The following is a 16,233-nucleotide window of genomic DNA, read 5'->3' as shown; positions in this document are numbered from 1 at the left end:
CTAGGGAGAGATGGGGAACCAGAGGGAAATAAGGGACATCAGCACTCCCAGCATTTCCCAACTGCCCACACAGCCCCACGCCAGCCCCCGGAAGAACCCCCACACCTGCAGTGCCCAGGACTGGCTCCCAGCCCTCCAGCCCTGACTCTAGACAGGAATCTCCCACCAGGCCATCCCTCGACTCCTACCTCCGGTAGGAACAGCACTGACACAGCAGCACCAGGAGAAAGGATTTGGGATGGCTGCTGGAACCACTGGCTGTGCTTCAGTCTCGTGCCTCATGCCTGGGTGCAGCCCTTGGCCCAGAGATCATATCCCATGGTCAGAGCTCCCCTCACAATCTCCCCACATCAGTGACAGCTTCCCTCACATGTCCAGGGACACAGATCTTATCAGGAGGAGGTGGCCATGTCACTGCCTTCCTCTCCTCCCCCCAGTTCTTCATGAGGAGCTGCTCGTCTGTTATGATCCCATTACTGCAGCACTCAGACTTTTGAATTTTAATCATTTACTGGATCTAAAGCAATGAAAATAAGAGGACAGCACAGATAATATTATGTCCCTTCAGGTGCTGGGAACCCTGGGTGAAAACCCTCCTCTGGTGAGGGCAGATCCTGTCCATGGAAGGGGTACTCCACGATGATCTGTTCAGCTGTTACTGGGTTTTCTGAACCCCTCAGAAATTCCAGACCTCATTAGATGCCAACAGAGCCCCTGAGCAGCAGCCATGGGGATGAGCACTGTCCTTGTGTCCACTTGCTGTGGGAAATCACCAGTGCCCAGACACGGGACTGCACGAGGGCTTTGCCCACAGCCTCTAATCCCATCCTGTCTAATCCCAATTATCAGCCTCATCACCCCTGCGGGGCATGTGTCTCCTCAGAGATTAGGTTTGTGGGGTACATGGTGCTGCCAAAGTGCTCTTATCTCCAAGTGGTTCCTGCCACACAACCTCTGCCTTTCACAGCACGGGAACTGGCATTTATCTTCTGCCCCTCTTTCATGTGTTTTCCATCTCCTTTGGAGTTGTATCCTGTGCTTGCCATCCCCAGAACTGATGGGTGTGTTAATGCACAAGGTCCATGTGCTCTCCAGGGGTCCAACCTGGAGCTTCAGGGTTTGGAGCTGGAGGAAGACTTGAAACAAGGACAGAACTTAGGCTCACCATCCATCCATGAGAGGGAGATGGAAGAAGGTGCAACCCCTTCTCCCAGAAGGAAGTTGGAAGAAGTCATTGAGCATGATTTACATGTCACGAGAGACAACTGAGCAACTTGTGCTGTGGCATGTCTGCACACCAGTGATTTCTCACCCCTGAAGGTCTCTGGCTCATCTCTCTCACCCCTCTGCCATCCTCCATCCCTGGGAAAGATTGATATCCCCTTCTGCATTGACAGATGGATCACCTGGCGCACGCAGTGAAAGGCAGAAGCCCCTTGCATGGTGGGATAACATTGGAGGGTGGCAGAGGAAGGGGGTGATGTGGCCACCTCCTCCTGATAAGATCTGTGTCCCTGGACATGTGAGGGAAGCTGTCACTGATGTGGGGAGATTGTGAGAGGAGCTCTGACCATGGGATATGATCTCTGGGCCAAGGGCTGCACCCAGGCATGAGGCACGAGACTGAAGCACAGCCAGTGGTTCCAGCAGCCATCTCAAATCCTTTCTCCTGGTGCTGCTGTGTCAGTGCTGTTCCTACTGGAGGTAGGAGTCGAGGGATGGCCTGGTGGGAGATTCCTGTCTAGAGTCAGGGCTGGAGGGCTGGGAGCCAGTCCTGGGCACTGCAGGTGTGGGGGTTCTTCCGGGGGCTGGCGTGGGGCTGTGTGGGCAGTTGGGAAATGCTGGGAGTGCTGATGTCCCTTATTTCCCTCTGGTTCCCCATCTCTCCCTAGGAGGTGGTGGGAAAGGTAGAAGGCAGCTGCTGGGAGCAGGATCGTTCACCATGGAGGAGAACAGCACAACAAACCTCACCCTGAACAATACACTTTATGGATCTCTGGACTGGGAGGAATATATCAGATCTGAATGCTCCAGCATTCCCTCCAGCCTGGTTGCCTTTGCAGGGGTGTGCCTGGGGATCTCCCTCTGTGGGCTGGCAGGGAATGGGGTGGTCTTGTGGTTCCTGGGCTTGCACACAAAGCAGAGCCCTTTCACTGTCTACATCCTAAATCTGGCTGTTGCAGACTTCTCCCTGCTCCTCCTGTTTCTCCTGCTTCTGTTGGCTTTTCTGACCTTAGCAGCATTCTGCACATCTTTGTTTCCTTTTATTCACCCCTATCAGCGCTTTGTGTTTGTCCTTGGGTTCCCATGCCACGTGTCTGACCTGAGCAGCCTGGGGCTGCTGGCAGCCCTCAGCGTGGAGCGCTGCGTCTCCGTCCTGTGCCCCATCTGGTACCGCTGCCACCGCCCCCGGCACCTCTCGGCCGCCGTCAGCGGGGCCCTCTGGGCCCTGGCAGGGGCTTTTGTTTCCTCCCTCTACCTCACCTCCACCTACACTGAGGACTCTGGGACCGTCATTGCAGGTGTAGCCCTGGCCATTTCCGTGGCTTTTTCCCTCATGATGTTGGTTTCCAACCTGTTCCTGTTCCTCAAGCTGCGCTGTGGCTCCCGGAGGCGGCAGCCAGGGAAGCTCTTTGTGGCCATCGTGCTCAACGTCCTGCTGTTCTTTGCCTTTGGCATCCCTTTCTGCATGGAGGTTTTCATCAATCTCCCAGATTCCAGTGATTTATTCCCAGAAGACCCCTCTTTGTTCCTGGCACTGCTGAACTGCTCCCTCAACCCGGTGATTTACGTGCTGGTGGGGAGCTGCCGGCGGCGCCGCTTCCAGCGCTCAGTCAGAGTGGCTCTGCGGAGGGTGTTTGAGGAGAAAGGCGGGAGTGACAAGGGGAGCCACGGGGCTGGGGACACTGTGGTGGAGGTGACAGCTCTGTGAGGCACTTCTGCACATGTGGCACCTCAGAGACAGCCAGAAGTATTGGAGCGCATGGCTCTGAGAGCAGTCCTGTTCCTGTATTCCCCATGGAATGACCCTCATTGCCTTGGCCTCAAGGAATAAACTCTGATGTACTGATATTTTTAATTTTGTTGCTACCCCAAAATTATGTTTGGATTATTTCTTTTTGGTTTTTTTCAATGTGGTAACTCCTGCCCCAGATTTTACTGAATGAACAACATCAGGGATTTGCTGCAGAGCTTGTCCCTGGGAATCAGCATCAGAAACTGACTCATTTCCTTAATTTTTCCCATTCTAAAGCCTCTGGATTTTCTGTGAGGAGGGCAGGTACCTGTCTCACACCAGAGCTCTTCTTAAGGTTAGTGCCTACAATGTCTGGAATGAGCCATCTTTTGACAATTCCAAGAGCACTACATTCCTTCTAGGAAAAGCAGTTTGTGTCAGGTTCCTCTTAGCAACACTTATCCTGAAATCTTGTCTGTGAATTGGCTGAAATCGCTACCTCGCGTTGCACAGGTGGATTTTTCGGACCCTGCAGGACAAAACCTATGATTTCTCTTTCAAATCTAATTTTGCAAATTGTGTACCACAATTTCAGTGGTACTTCACCTTCACCAGGCAGTTTCCAAGAGGATTCATGCAATAATAAATTCTGTGAATGAGGTGAAACACACAGCAGAGGGATGATTTAGGATTTCAGCAATGTCATCTCTTCTGAGAAGAGGCAAATCCATGCTGCTCTCTTGGCTTTAATCCTTAGAAAGTTGCAGGTTTCATCTGAGTCATCGTCTACACTCCCCGGCAATCAGATACCAGCCTAGAGTGAATTCCAAGAAATTCCTAAAAAGCTGAGGTGAGATGATTCCTACCCAGGCTGACATGTGCCTCAGGGATCTGGGATGCTCCTCCAGGAAACTGGCATGTGTGGGGGCCCTGGGGTCAGAACTGTTACCTCTCTCTGCTGACACTGCATTTGTGTCCCCAGCTATGAAATCTCACCAGGCCAGACCTATCAAGGGCAAACACTTCATGATCCAAGAGCTGATGGGGCTCCAGGACAGTTGGAGAGGGACTTTGGACAAGGGCATGGAGTGACAGGACAAGGGGGAATGGCTTCCCACTGACAGAGGGTGGGGTCAGATTGGATATTGGGAAGAAATCCTCCCCTGTGAGGGTGGTGAGGCCCTGGTACAGATTGCCCAGAAGGATGGGGTCGGGTAAAAACAAACACAAGAGCTCCCATGTCTGAGGAGGGGGAGGATGAGCCCTAATGAAGGGCTGGAAAGGGGATCACAGCACCCCAAAATCTGGTCCCTAAAACTTTCATTACCTCATCAAGGTGATGGCAGTAATCAAGGTGGGCTCTAAGTGCTGATAACCTGTCTTCAAGCAACTGAGTGCTGTCCATCCATTGGGCTGTGTGAGCCTGCATTGGAATGACAGAAATGGGAGTTCTTGTTTCAGTTGTGGCGCTTCGGGCCCAGGTTTTGGCAAAGATGTCAGAAATCTTTCCAGAATGGGAGCAGTTTCTGAGAAGCAGCCAGGTGCTTCAAGAGCACTGCCAGCACTGCCAGCAGCATTCCAGTGACACCAGCATCACCAGCATCCCTCTGCTGCTGGAGGGACAATGACCCCTCAGGGAAGAGAAACGAGGAGTTGTAGAAACCTGTTGAGAGAAGAAAAGCAATCAGAGAATGGGACACTGCAGGGAAGAAATGTTTCTAAACAGGAAAAATGAGGAGCCATTTGCAAAATTCTTCATGTGGACTTCTGAGAAAAGCCAATCCCTTTGAGACAAAGATAAAAAAAATTCAAGATAAGTAACTCCGAGGGAGTGGAGCTCTGACGTAGCTGAAGTTGCAAAACCACTTCTGCCTGCCCTATGACCCCACTGAGCCTTGGGGAGCAACACCCGGACAGCCAGCAGGATGAGAATGGGGAGCTCCTGGTGACCTGGGCACTTTCTCCTTCATGTCCCAGACCTGGCAGGAGCCGCTTTAGGACATGGATCCCAAAGGAGCAAGAGGGACCAGGAAGCGCCGCTGATCTGCACAGAGCCCTTTGCCTGCTGCTGCCCCACAGGGAACAGGTCAGTGGAATGTTTGCCTTCCTCCCTACCCCACCTTCCTCTCCTGCAGCAGCTGCTCTGTTCCTGACACCCTCTCCTGGTGACTGCAGTGCCCTCCCCAGCTCCCCCCTCCTCTACACTGCACTTCCCTTCCACATCCCCTGCTGAACTGACCAACCCTCCCTCCTCCCTCTCCCACCCCACAATTTCCCCTGCCCTCCTCCCCTGCACATCTCACTCCTCCCCACTGAATCCTTCCCACTGCAGGGAGCTGCTGAGGAGCCACATGGTCCATCATTGGATTCTCCAAGCACTGACTGCCCATCCTCTCTGACCACAGCCAGGGGCCACATCCCACTGCCTGCCCAGCGTCCATCCATGGAGGTGACCACCGTGTCCCCATCTCCTGCCTCACCCACTGAAGGAGATGATCTGTGTGAAACAGATGTCCCCAGCATGGCCATACACAGTGTGACCCTGCTCATCTGCCTCTGTGGGCTGGTTGGGAACGGGGCTGTCATCTGCCTCCTCGCAATGAAAAGCGGTAATTATCGCATCTTTAACCTGGCTGTTGCTGACTTCCTCTTCCTTCTCTTCACAGTCCCCTCTGCCCTCCTCTTCCTGGTGGAGGATGCCTCCTGCTCCTCTATTGTGCCCCTGCTGTACCAGAATTTCTTTTTCCAGCTTACAGTGGTCTCCTACTACTGGGGGTTATTCCAGCTGATACCCATGAGCAATGTGCAGTATATATACATGTCCTGCAAGCTCTGCTGCCACTGGGACCTTCCCAAGCGCCTGTGGCTGTTGGTGATCAGTGTCCAATACTGGGCCTTCTTTGCTCTCTTCACTGTCATTCTCACTGTGACATTCCTGTGCCCATCACACGAGCAGAAGCACTGTTGGGCAGCTCTCATCTCCATGTACACCTTCGTCCTGCTCTTCTTTGCTGTACCCCTGCTCATTTCAATCACAAGTGATTTCATTAAGGCCAAGTGTGGCTCCCAGCAGCAGCAACCCAAGAGGCGCGACATCGTTATCCACCTCACTGCACTGTTAACTGTCATCCTCAGCTTCTGCCATTTCCTGCAGCAGCTCGGGTACATCGTTGTGCCATCCCAATTTTTTTTCCTGCTCGCCAGCATCAACAGCAGCATCAAACCCTTCATCTACTTCTTGGTTGGTAGCTGGAGGACAGACAACTCCATGCAGAACTCCTGGAGGTCCTGCTCCATGGCGAGCTGCTGCAAGCACTGTACAGTGGGGGCCCTCAGGGATTCCCTCCAGAGGGTCTTCGAGAAGCAGAAAGAAAAAACTGACCACAGGGATGATGACACCAGGGATACAGTGATCTGAGCCTTTTGATCCCTTCCACTGCTCTGCTGAAGGACTTTAGCACAGAGGCTGAAGGTTTTCTGGAGTCACCTGATTACTCATTATCCACGAGATCACCCTTCCCATGGTGCTGTATTCCTGCAGGAGAAGGGAACAGGAGCATTCATTGCCTTGGGTGATTTTTGTGGGATGCTCTGCAGGGAGCACATTGGAGCATGGCTTTCCTCCTCCCTCCTGCATCCACATGGCTCCAGGCAGTGCAGCTGGGCTCAGTGCTGTTCCCCAGCTCTATTCCCCATGGAATGACCCTCATGGCCTCAGCCCCAGGGAATGAACTCCATCTCCTTTGGCTCAGCAGATGAGTTCCATGGTGTTTTCATCAGGGAGATCTTGCCTGCAAAGAATGGGACACCTTAATCCCTGGGGACACACCCAGCACAGGGTGGCAGTGATTTCCCAAATCCCTGCAGGGCTGGTGCCTCTGGATGGCAGGAGAAGGGTTAGAATCACAGGGAACATCCTTCCTCTTTTGTCTTATTAAAAAAAATATAATTAAGCTTTGGAGTTTTTCTAACACGAGTACTGTATTCATGTTGAGAGTTGTAATGCTGATCTCTGACCATGGTGGGGAGCCGAAGCCCGAAGCGCTGCACAAGCTCCGGGAAGGAGGGAGGGAGGAGGAGCTGTGTTGGAAAAGCGGAATGTGTCTGAATGTGGGCGTTGGATTACAAAGAGTCTACAAATCCTGTTACTATTTTGGGCAGTGTGCCTCTGGCCGTGCTTCTGGCTGCCAGTGAGCATTTTACCTTATCTTGTCCCTTGCTGTAGTTTAAAAAACTTCTAAAAAGCTTAAGTGAGGCGTCGTTTGTCACCACAAACAAAAACACCACTTGATTTTTAGGGGAAAATGAAAAGAATCAAGATCATTAACTCAGAGGCTGTGGAACTCCAAGCAAGCCGAAGTTGTAAAAGCACCGTGGCCCAGGCACTGAGACTTACGAAACAGCAGCAGATCATGGCACAGAGAGGAGCCGGCTGAATGGGGAGCTCCTGGTGACCTGGGCACTTTCTCCTTCATGTCCCTGACCTGGCAGGAGCCGCTTTAGGACATGGATCCCAAAGGAGCAAGAGGGACCAGGAAGCGCCGCTGATCTGCACAGAGCCCTTTGCCTGCTGCTGCCCCACAGGGAACAGGTCAGTGGAATGTTTGCCTTCCTCCCTACCCCACCTTCCTCTCCTGCAGCAGCTGCTCTGTTCCTGACACCCTCTCCCCGTGACTGCAGGGCCCTCCCCAGCTCTCCCAAGCTCTGACCTGTGCATCCCCTCTATATCTTGACACTGAGATCAGCTGAAATAATTTTTTTAACACACTGGGAAGCATTTGGAAGCAGGAATTCTTTACCTGCACAGGACACACAGAAGGATCTCTCCCTGATCTGTGTGTGCTGACAGGGGTTACAACAGGGGTTTTATTCATCATAAGCGCACAGCCATTAAAGTGTGTTTCTTATCTAATACATAAATATCACTCTCTTAGGGCTCATTTCCATGCATTCACCTCCTTCTTGAAGTCCTCTCCTGGCCCGAGAGGATCCTTCAGAGGGGTCTCTGGTGGTCACATTCACTAAATGCTGAGATATTAAAGGCGACCTTGCCTTGAACTTTTCAATTGGCCATGTGATCCTGCTTCTTGTTACAGAACTTGCCCCAAAACCACTGCAGGCCTCCAAATCTGTTTCTGCACTGGCTCCAGGCACATTTATCATCCTGTGTGATCCTGAGGAGCACACAGGAGCTGGGCTTTCCTCCTCCCTCCTGGGTTCTAGAACCCTATGGCCAAGAGGAGCAGGGACACTCCCAGGGTCCCTGGTGGAGCAGGGGAAGACTGGGGCTGTCAGGGGAAAAAAAAGTCAGTCTCGGATGTGTTCTGAGGTTTCAGAGCAGTCTGGAGGAGTCAGGAGAGGGTCAGGGGGGGCTGTAGGGGGTCTGGATGCTGGCAAAGCCAGAGGAGAGCAGAGCCTGAGAGGCCACGCTCAGAGTGGGGGAGCGGCTCCATCTGGGAAAGCTGTGGGATGTGATAGGATGGGGTGAGGGTGGAGAGTGGGGTGGGAATGGGGTGCAGAGATTGGGATAGGATAGGATGGATAGGATAGGATAGGATAGGATAAGATAGGATAGGATAGGATAGGATAGGATAGGATAGGATAGGATAGGATAGGATAGGATAGGATAGGATAGGATAGGATAGAATAGGATAGGATAGGGAGCAGCTCAGCTCTTCTTCCTTGGGCCCAGGGGAGGCTTTGGCAATGATCCCAGAGCTCCTCCCTAAATATGAGTTACTTCTGACAAGCACCCAGCTGACTCCTCAGCACTGCCAGCGCCATCAACATCCCTCTGCTGCTGGAGGGACAGTGACGCCGCAGGGAAGAGAAACAAGGAATGGTAGAAACCTGTCAGGAGAGGGAAGGCAGTTGCAGAAAGGGACATTCTACAGGACAGGAATGTTTCTCATCAGGAGGAAATGAGGAGACATTTGCAAAATATTTCATTTGGAGAATTTGACAAAAGTCACTTCCTCTGTAGCAAAAAGAACCAAAGATAAGTATCTCAGAGGAGATGAGGCTCTGAAATAACCAAAGGTGCAATTTCCAACTCCTCTGAGCCTCCACTGAGCCCTGGGGAGCAACACAATGACAGGGCACAGAGTGAGGCACCAGCAGGAGGGGAGTGGGGAGCTCCTGGTGATCTGGGCACTTTCTCCTTCATGTCCCAGACCTGGCAGGAGCCGCTTTAGGACATGGATCCCAAAGGAGCAAGAGGGACCAGGAAGCGCCGCTGATCTGCACAGAGCCCTTTGCCTGCTGCTGCCCCACAGGGAACAGGTCAGTGGAATGTTTGCCTTCCTCCCTACCCCACCTTCCTCTCCTGCAGCAGCTGCTCTGTTCCTGACACCCTCTCCAGGTGACCGCAGTGCCCTCCCCAGCTTCCCCCTCCTCTGCCCTGTGCTTTAGTTACGCATGCCCTGCTGAACTGACCAACTTACTGCCTCCCTCTCCCAATCCACCATTCCCACTGCCCTCCTCCCCTGCACATCTCACTCCTCCCCACTGAATCCTTCCCACTGCAGGGAGCTGCTGAGGAGCCACATGGTCCATCCATGGATTCTCCAAGCACTGACTGCCCATCCACTCTGACCCACAGCCAGGGGCCACATCCCACTGCCTGCCCAGCGTCCATCCATGGAGGTGACCACTGTGTCCCCATCTCCTGCCTCACCCACTGAAGGAGATGATCTGTGTGAGACAGATGTCACCACTGTGGCCACCCACAGTGTGACCCTGCTCATCTGCCTCTGTGGGCTGGCTGGGAACAGGGCTGTCATCGGCCTCCTCAGCCTGAAAGGTGATAACTTTTTCATCCGTGGCATGGCTGTCACCGACTTTCCCTTCCTTCTCCTCACAGTCCCCTCTGCCCTCATCCTCCTGGTAGAGGACGTCTCCTGCTCTCTTATCCTGCCCGTGCTGTACCTGCGTTTCCTTTTCCGGCTCTCGTTGCCCTCCTGCTACTGGGCGCCGCTCTGGCTGATGACTTTCAGCCTTGCAATGTATATCAAAAGGCTCTTGAAGTGCTGCTGCCGCCGTGACATTCCTGATCATCTGCTTTGGGTGGTGATGATTGTCCAGCTCTCTTCACTGAGATTCCCACACTGACATCCCAGTGCCAATCAAATGACCTGGAGCACTGCCAGGCAGCCCTCATCACCATGAGGGCCATCATCCTGCTCCTCCTTGTTACACCCATAACTGTGCTGGTAATTTCCAGCACAATTAAGTCAATTAAGGCCAAGTGGGGCTCACAGCAGCAGCAACCCGAGGGGCTCGACATCGTTATCATCTCCATTGGTCTCTTCACTCTCCTTTCCATCCTCTGGAATTTCCTGCAGCAGTTCGGTTACATTGTTGTGCCCTCCCATTTTTTTTTCCTGCTCACCTGCATCAACAGCAGCATCAAACCCTTCATCTACTTCTTGGCAGGGATGTGCTGGAGGCTCTGTTCTGTGGAGTCCCTCCGGCTCTCCCTCCAGAGGGTCTTTGACTAGGCAGAAGAAAACACTGCCCACAGAAATGATCCCACCATGGACAAATGGGTCTGAGTCTAGTGATTCCTCCTACTGCACTGCTGAAGGACCCCGGGACAGTGGCTGAGAGATTCCTTGAGTCTCCTGATCAATAAATACCCACAGGATCACCCTCCCTGGTGCATCCCCAGCCCCTCTCCAGGCCGCTCTGGGCTCTGATCCGTGCTTGGGAGGCCTCAGCCTTGAGGAGCAGCCCCTGGGCTCAGCTCCTGTGGCGCTGATCAGAAACACCCTCTGCTCCCAGCAACTGCTGCTGTCCAACCACCTCCTGGGCTTTCATCAACAGCCTTGGAAATTATTGTACTGCCCTGGATGCCACAGCATCCCTGCTCTGCCACTGTCCCAGGAAGCTGCCGGCCCCAAGTGTGGCCAGGCTGAGCCATTGCTGTGAGTGCCGCCCATGCCTTGGGGCCCTGTGAGCAGCGGCCCCAAAGGAGAGCCTTGGAGCTCTGCTGGGCCCAGCAGCGCTGAGCAGAAGCTCCCTGGCACTGGGGCCTCTCCCAGCTGGGATCTCTCCCGGCTGCTGCCCTGGGCTGATCCCCGAACGCCGACGGCTCCTGGGCCCATCCCCGCAGGGCTCCAGGCCCAGCCCTTGGCCCAGGGAGGAGATGCAAAGGGATCCGTAGGGAGCATTTCACTGCCTGCCAGGGCAATTGCTCACAGGCACCTTGCACTCACTCTGCCTGGCTGGCTGGCTGTGTGCACACACGTCTGCATCTGCTGGGGTAAATGTGGCAGAAATGCTGCTCTCTCAGCTGTGTTAGTACCTGAGACATCCCATTGGGGCAGGCCTGCAAGGAAGTATCAGGCATAAATAAGGTTAAATGATGCTAAGTGATATTCCTCAGCTGAATTGTTCAGTTTAAGGTGTAACTGAATTACTGTTAAGTTTGAGTGCTCTAAAGCATTCAGGCCATTTGCCTTTTAATCCTTATCCTTACTGTCCTTTTGTCACCTGCCCCTGCACTCACACAAAAACACACACACAGGGACCTAACTTTGTTGTGCTGCTGCTTATTATTAAACATGGTTTTTACTGATTTCATTGCTGGTGGTTTTGTGCCTTCAGAAATTCTTCCTCTGCCCTGGCTTTGGCCTCTCCCTCAGCAGGCTCAGATGGTGCAGATCCAAGGTGAGGAGCAGTCCGTGCTCCTCAGCACAGCCACCCCCTTCCAGGAGCAGGGTGACATCTGTCTTTGTCACCATTGTCTCCACGGGGCATCAACCCCCTCCCTGTGGCTTCTCTGAGGTCTCTGAGCTGGGGCTGTTCAGCCTGGAGAAGGGAAGGCTTCAGGGAGACCTTAGAGCCCCTTCCAGGGCCTAAAGAGGCTCCAAGAACTGGAGAGGCGCCTTGGACAAAGGCCTGAAGTGACAGGATAAGAGGGAATGGCTTCCCACTGCCAGAGAACAGGGTTAGGGGGAATATTGGGAAGAAATTCCTCCCCGTGAGGGTGGAGAGGCCCTGGCACAGGTTCCCGGAGATGCTCTGGCCTCACCATCCCTGGAGGTGTTCCAGGCCAAGCTGGATGGAGTTTGAAGCAGCCGGATCTAGTGGAAGGTGTCCCTGCTTGCAAAGGGTGAGAGCAGGAAAAAACAATCACAAGTATTCCCAAGGCTGAGGAGGAGGAGGATGAGCTCTGGTGAAGGGCAGCAAGCGGCACCACAGCACCCCAACATCTGGTCTCCAATAACTTTTATTGCATCATCAGGGGTACTGTCAGTAAGAAATGTGGGCTCTGATGCTGATCACCTGCTGCAAGCCTGTCGTGGTTTGGCACTGGCCAAACGCCAGGCACCTGTGAAAGCCTTTCACTCACCTTCTCCTGCTCTCAGCTGGGCAGAGGAGAGGGAAACAAAAATTAACAGAGGGCTCCTGAGGTGATATTAAGTCTGGGACAAAAAACACTCCTAGAAGAGAAAGAAAAAAGTTTGAAATGTAATGGTGTAAAGAGCCTTTTTTAAAAAGAGAGGAATGAGGTACTTTCACTGAGATAGCAATCACAGGACACCTAATTCTTTCTGTGAAAACGAATTTATTGCTCCCTTAACAGGAGAAACAAACAATCTTCTGGCCTCACTCAGTCCTGAAGATGCCATCAGGATTATGAGGGAGCAGTTGACGATGACCAGACAGAATCCTTTGTTTGAATGGAATTTATGCACCATATATGAGATGTATGAACATGCAACAGACAGGAGGCACCAGGAAGGATCTGGATGGTGCTGATCCCAAATGTCCTGATGGGAGAGCAGCAGAGCCTGATGGGCAGAGCTTCAACACGGGGAGTGGCCATGGGATGGGATGGGATGGGATGGGATGGGATGGGATGGGATGGGATGGGATGGGATGGGATGGGATGGGATGGGATGGCGTGGCGTGGCGTGGTGTGGCATGGCATGAGGAGTGGAGATGGGAATTGGGAGTGATACCAAAATCAGCCAGAATAAACTTTGCAACAGAATAGGAAGCATTAGGAAGCATAGGACACACAGATGGATCTCTCCATATTTCTGTTTGGGGAGACTTTCCAACAGGGGTTTTATCCATCATAAACACACAGAGTCATTAAAGTGTGTTTCTTATCTAATACATAAACATCACTTTCCTAGGACTAATTTCCATGAATCTATCTCCTTCTCCAAGTCCTTTCCTGGGCCTGGAGGATCATTTAGAGGGATCTCTGGTGGTCTCATTCACTGAGTGCTGAGATATTAAAGGCGACCTTGCCTTGAACTTTTCCTTTGGCCATGTGCTCTTGCTTCTTGTTACAGAACTTGCCCCAAAAGCCCTGCAGGCCTCCAAATGTATTTCTGCACTGGCTCCAGCCATATTTATCATCCTGTGTGATCCTGAGGAGCACATTGGAGCTGGGCTTTCCTCCTCCCTCCTGGGTCCTAGAATCCTATGGCCAGGAGGAGCAGGGACACTGCCAGGGGTCCCTGGTGGAGTGGGGAAAAATTGAGGCTGTTTTGCGGGGGGACGGGGTCCCAGGGGCATCTGGGGTATTGGAGTCTGTTTTGAAGCAGCCAGGAGACAGTCAGAGGGGGTTGGAGTTGGTCTGGAAGCCGTGAATCCCAAATCTCCACACTGGAGTAGAGCAAAGCCTGACAGACCACGCTCAGAGTGGGGAGCAGCTCCGTCTGGGAAACCTGTGGGATGTGATAGGATGGGGTGAGGATGGAGCAGGGTGGGGATGGGGAGTGGGGGCAGGGATGAGGATGGTAAGGGGTTAGAACAAAGAAGCAGCTCAGCTGTGCTTCCTCAGGCCCAGGGCATCTTTTTGCAAGTATCATGGAGCCATTTCTAGACTGAGAGTTACTTGTGGGAAGCACCCAGCTGCCTCAGCAGCACTGCCAGCATTCCAGTGCCACCAGCAGCTCCAGCATTCTGTTGCTGCAGGAGGGAACATGACCTCTCAAGGAAGAGAAATGAGGAATGGTATAAACCTATTGTGAGAGGGAAGGCAGTTGCAGAATGCACCTTGAGCTGGGAAGAAGTGTTTCTTATCAGAAAAAATTGCACAGCCATTAAAAAATCCACCTCCTTTGTGGCAAAGGAAAAAAAAAATCAATATCAGTAACACTAAGCTGTGGAACTCTGACACAGCCAAAGTTGTAAAACCAATTCCGACTGCCCTATGACCCCACTGAGTCTTGGGGAGCAGCAACAGGACAGGGCAGAGAGGGATAGGAGTGGGGAGCTCCTGGTGATGTGGAGACGTTCTTCTGCATGGTTCTGACCTAGGAGAAGCTGCTGTAGGACATGGATCCCAAAGGAGCAAGAGGGACCAGGAAGCGCCGCTGATCTGCACAGACCCCTTTGCCTGCTGCTGCCCCATAGGGAACAGGTCAGTGGAATGTTTGCCTTCCTCCCTACCCCACCTTCCTCTCCTGCAGCAGCTGCTCTGTTCCTGACACCCTCTCCTGGTGACCGTAGTGCCCTGCTCAGCTTCCTCCTTATGACAGCGTCCTGAGTGGGTCGCTGGAGGTGAGAGAGAGACGAGAATCTTATTTCTTGATCAGAAGGCTGGATTTATTGATATATGAAATATAATACATTATAACTATACTAAATAGAATAAAGAGAGAAGTTGCAGAGCTGCTAGCTAGGCTAAGAATAGAAAGAAAGAATCTATAACAAAGTTGTGTCCAGGGACTCTGTCCCTAGCTTGTTCCTTGTGATTGGCCCTTAATTATAAACAAGCACATGAGACCAATCACATAGGCCCCTGTTGCATGCCACAGCAGCTGATAATAATTGTTTACATTCTCTTCTGAGGCCTCTGCCTTCCAGAAGACGCAGAAATCTGAAAGAAAGGATTTCTGTGAAAAAATATCTACGACACCTGCTCTGGCCTGTGCCTGAACAGCCCAACCCTCCCACCTCCCTCTCACACCCCACAATTTCCACTGCCCTCCTCCCCTGCACATCTCACTCCTCCCCACTGAATCCTTCCCACTGCAGGGAGCTGCTGAGGAGTCACATGGTCCATCCCTGAATTCTCCAAGCACTGACTGCCCATCCACTCTGACCACAGCCAGGAGCCACATCCCACTGCCTGCCCAGTGTCCATCCATGGAGGTGACCACCGTGTCCCCATCTCCTGCCTCACCCACTGAAGGAGATGATCTGTGTGAGACAGATGTCACCAGTGTGGCCACACACAGTGTGACGCTGCTCTTCTGCCTCTGTTGGCTGGCTGGGAACGGGGCTGTCATCAGCCTCCTCAACCTGAAAATCCCCAACTATCGCTTCTTTGTCCTGGCTGTCACTGATTTCCTCTTCCTCCTGCTCACAGTCCCCTCTGCCCTCCTTTTCCTGGTGGAGGATGTGTCCTGCTCTCCTGTCATGCCCCTGCTGTACCTGAGTTTCCTTTTTCAGCTCTCAGTGGTCTCCTACTACTGGGCGCTGTTATGGCTGATGCCCAGGAGACCTGTTGTATATATGGACAAGCTCTGCAAGTTCTGCTGTTGCTGTAACCTTCTTCTACACCCTGAGATGGGTGGTGGGAAGTGTCCAATACTGGGCCTTCTTTGCTCTCTTTGCTCTCATCCCCACAGTGACATTCCTGTGCCCATCAGATGAGCAGGAGCTCTGCCGGGCAGCTCTCATCTCCATGTACATCATCATGCTGCTCCTCTTTGTTATACCCATGCTCATTTCAATCACAGTTGATTTCATTATTTCCAAGGTGGGCTCCCAGCAGCAGCAGCCCAAAAGGCGGGACATTGTTATCCTCATCACTGCGCTCTTCACTCTCCTCCTCAGCCTCTGCAATTTCCTGCAGCACGTCAGTTACATCGTTGTGTCATCAGAGGTTTTTTTCCTGCTCGCCTGCATCCACAGCAGCATCAAACCTCTCATCTACTTCTTGTTGGGGAGGTGCTGGAGGCCCTGCTCCATGGGGTCCTTCCGGCTCTCCATCCAGAGGGTCTTTGAGGAGCAGAAAAAGAAACTGCATAGAGAAATGATCCTGCCATGAACACGGGGATCTGAGCCTGTTTATTCCTCCCACTGCACTGCTGAGTGACCCTAGAACAGTGACTGAGGGATTCCTTGAGTCACCTGATCAATAAATATCCAGAGGATCACCCTCCTCGCCATGTTGTATTCCTGCAGCAGAAGCGAGCAGGGGCATTGGCTTGGGTGATTTTTGTGGGATGCTCTGCAGGGAGCACATTGCAGCATGGCTTTCCTCCTCCCCCCTGGATTCACATGGCTCCAAGCACTGCAGCTGG

General features: G+C 52.7%; 3 protein-coding genes across 3 annotated transcripts; all 3 read left to right on the top strand.

Annotated features, from left to right (window-relative positions):
• The first annotated feature begins 1,942 nt into the window (after positions 1-1,942).
• LOC131084940 (mas-related G-protein coupled receptor member H-like) lies at positions 1,943-2,932 on the top strand. The gene is made up of 2 exons (XM_058026697.1): positions 1,943-2,289; positions 2,329-2,932. The coding sequence occupies exons 1-2, from the start codon at positions 1,943-1,945 to the stop codon at positions 2,930-2,932; spliced, it is 951 nt and encodes a 316-aa protein (XP_057882680.1).
• Positions 2,933-5,399: 2,467 nt separating this feature from the next.
• Positions 5,400-6,374, top strand: LOC131085308 (mas-related G-protein coupled receptor member A2-like). Its single transcript, XM_058027300.1, has one exon. The coding sequence runs from the start codon at positions 5,400-5,402 to the stop codon at positions 6,372-6,374; it is 975 nt and encodes a 324-aa protein (XP_057883283.1).
• Positions 6,375-15,070: 8,696 nt separating this feature from the next.
• On the top strand, positions 15,071-15,977 carry LOC131084939 (mas-related G-protein coupled receptor member H-like). Its single transcript, XM_058026696.1, is given in 2 exon segments — positions 15,071-15,475; positions 15,477-15,977. Coding segments are annotated over 2 exon segments (906 nt in total).
• The last annotated feature ends 256 nt before the right edge of the window (positions 15,978-16,233 follow it).

The sequence above is a fragment of the Melospiza georgiana genome, chromosome 6, assembly GCF_028018845.1.
Source record: "Melospiza georgiana isolate bMelGeo1 chromosome 6, bMelGeo1.pri, whole genome shotgun sequence".
Taxonomy (NCBI): Eukaryota; Metazoa; Chordata; class Aves; order Passeriformes; family Passerellidae; genus Melospiza; species Melospiza georgiana.
Note: the sequence above shows the minus strand (reverse complement) of the source record. Positions and strands in the feature narration are given on the sequence as shown.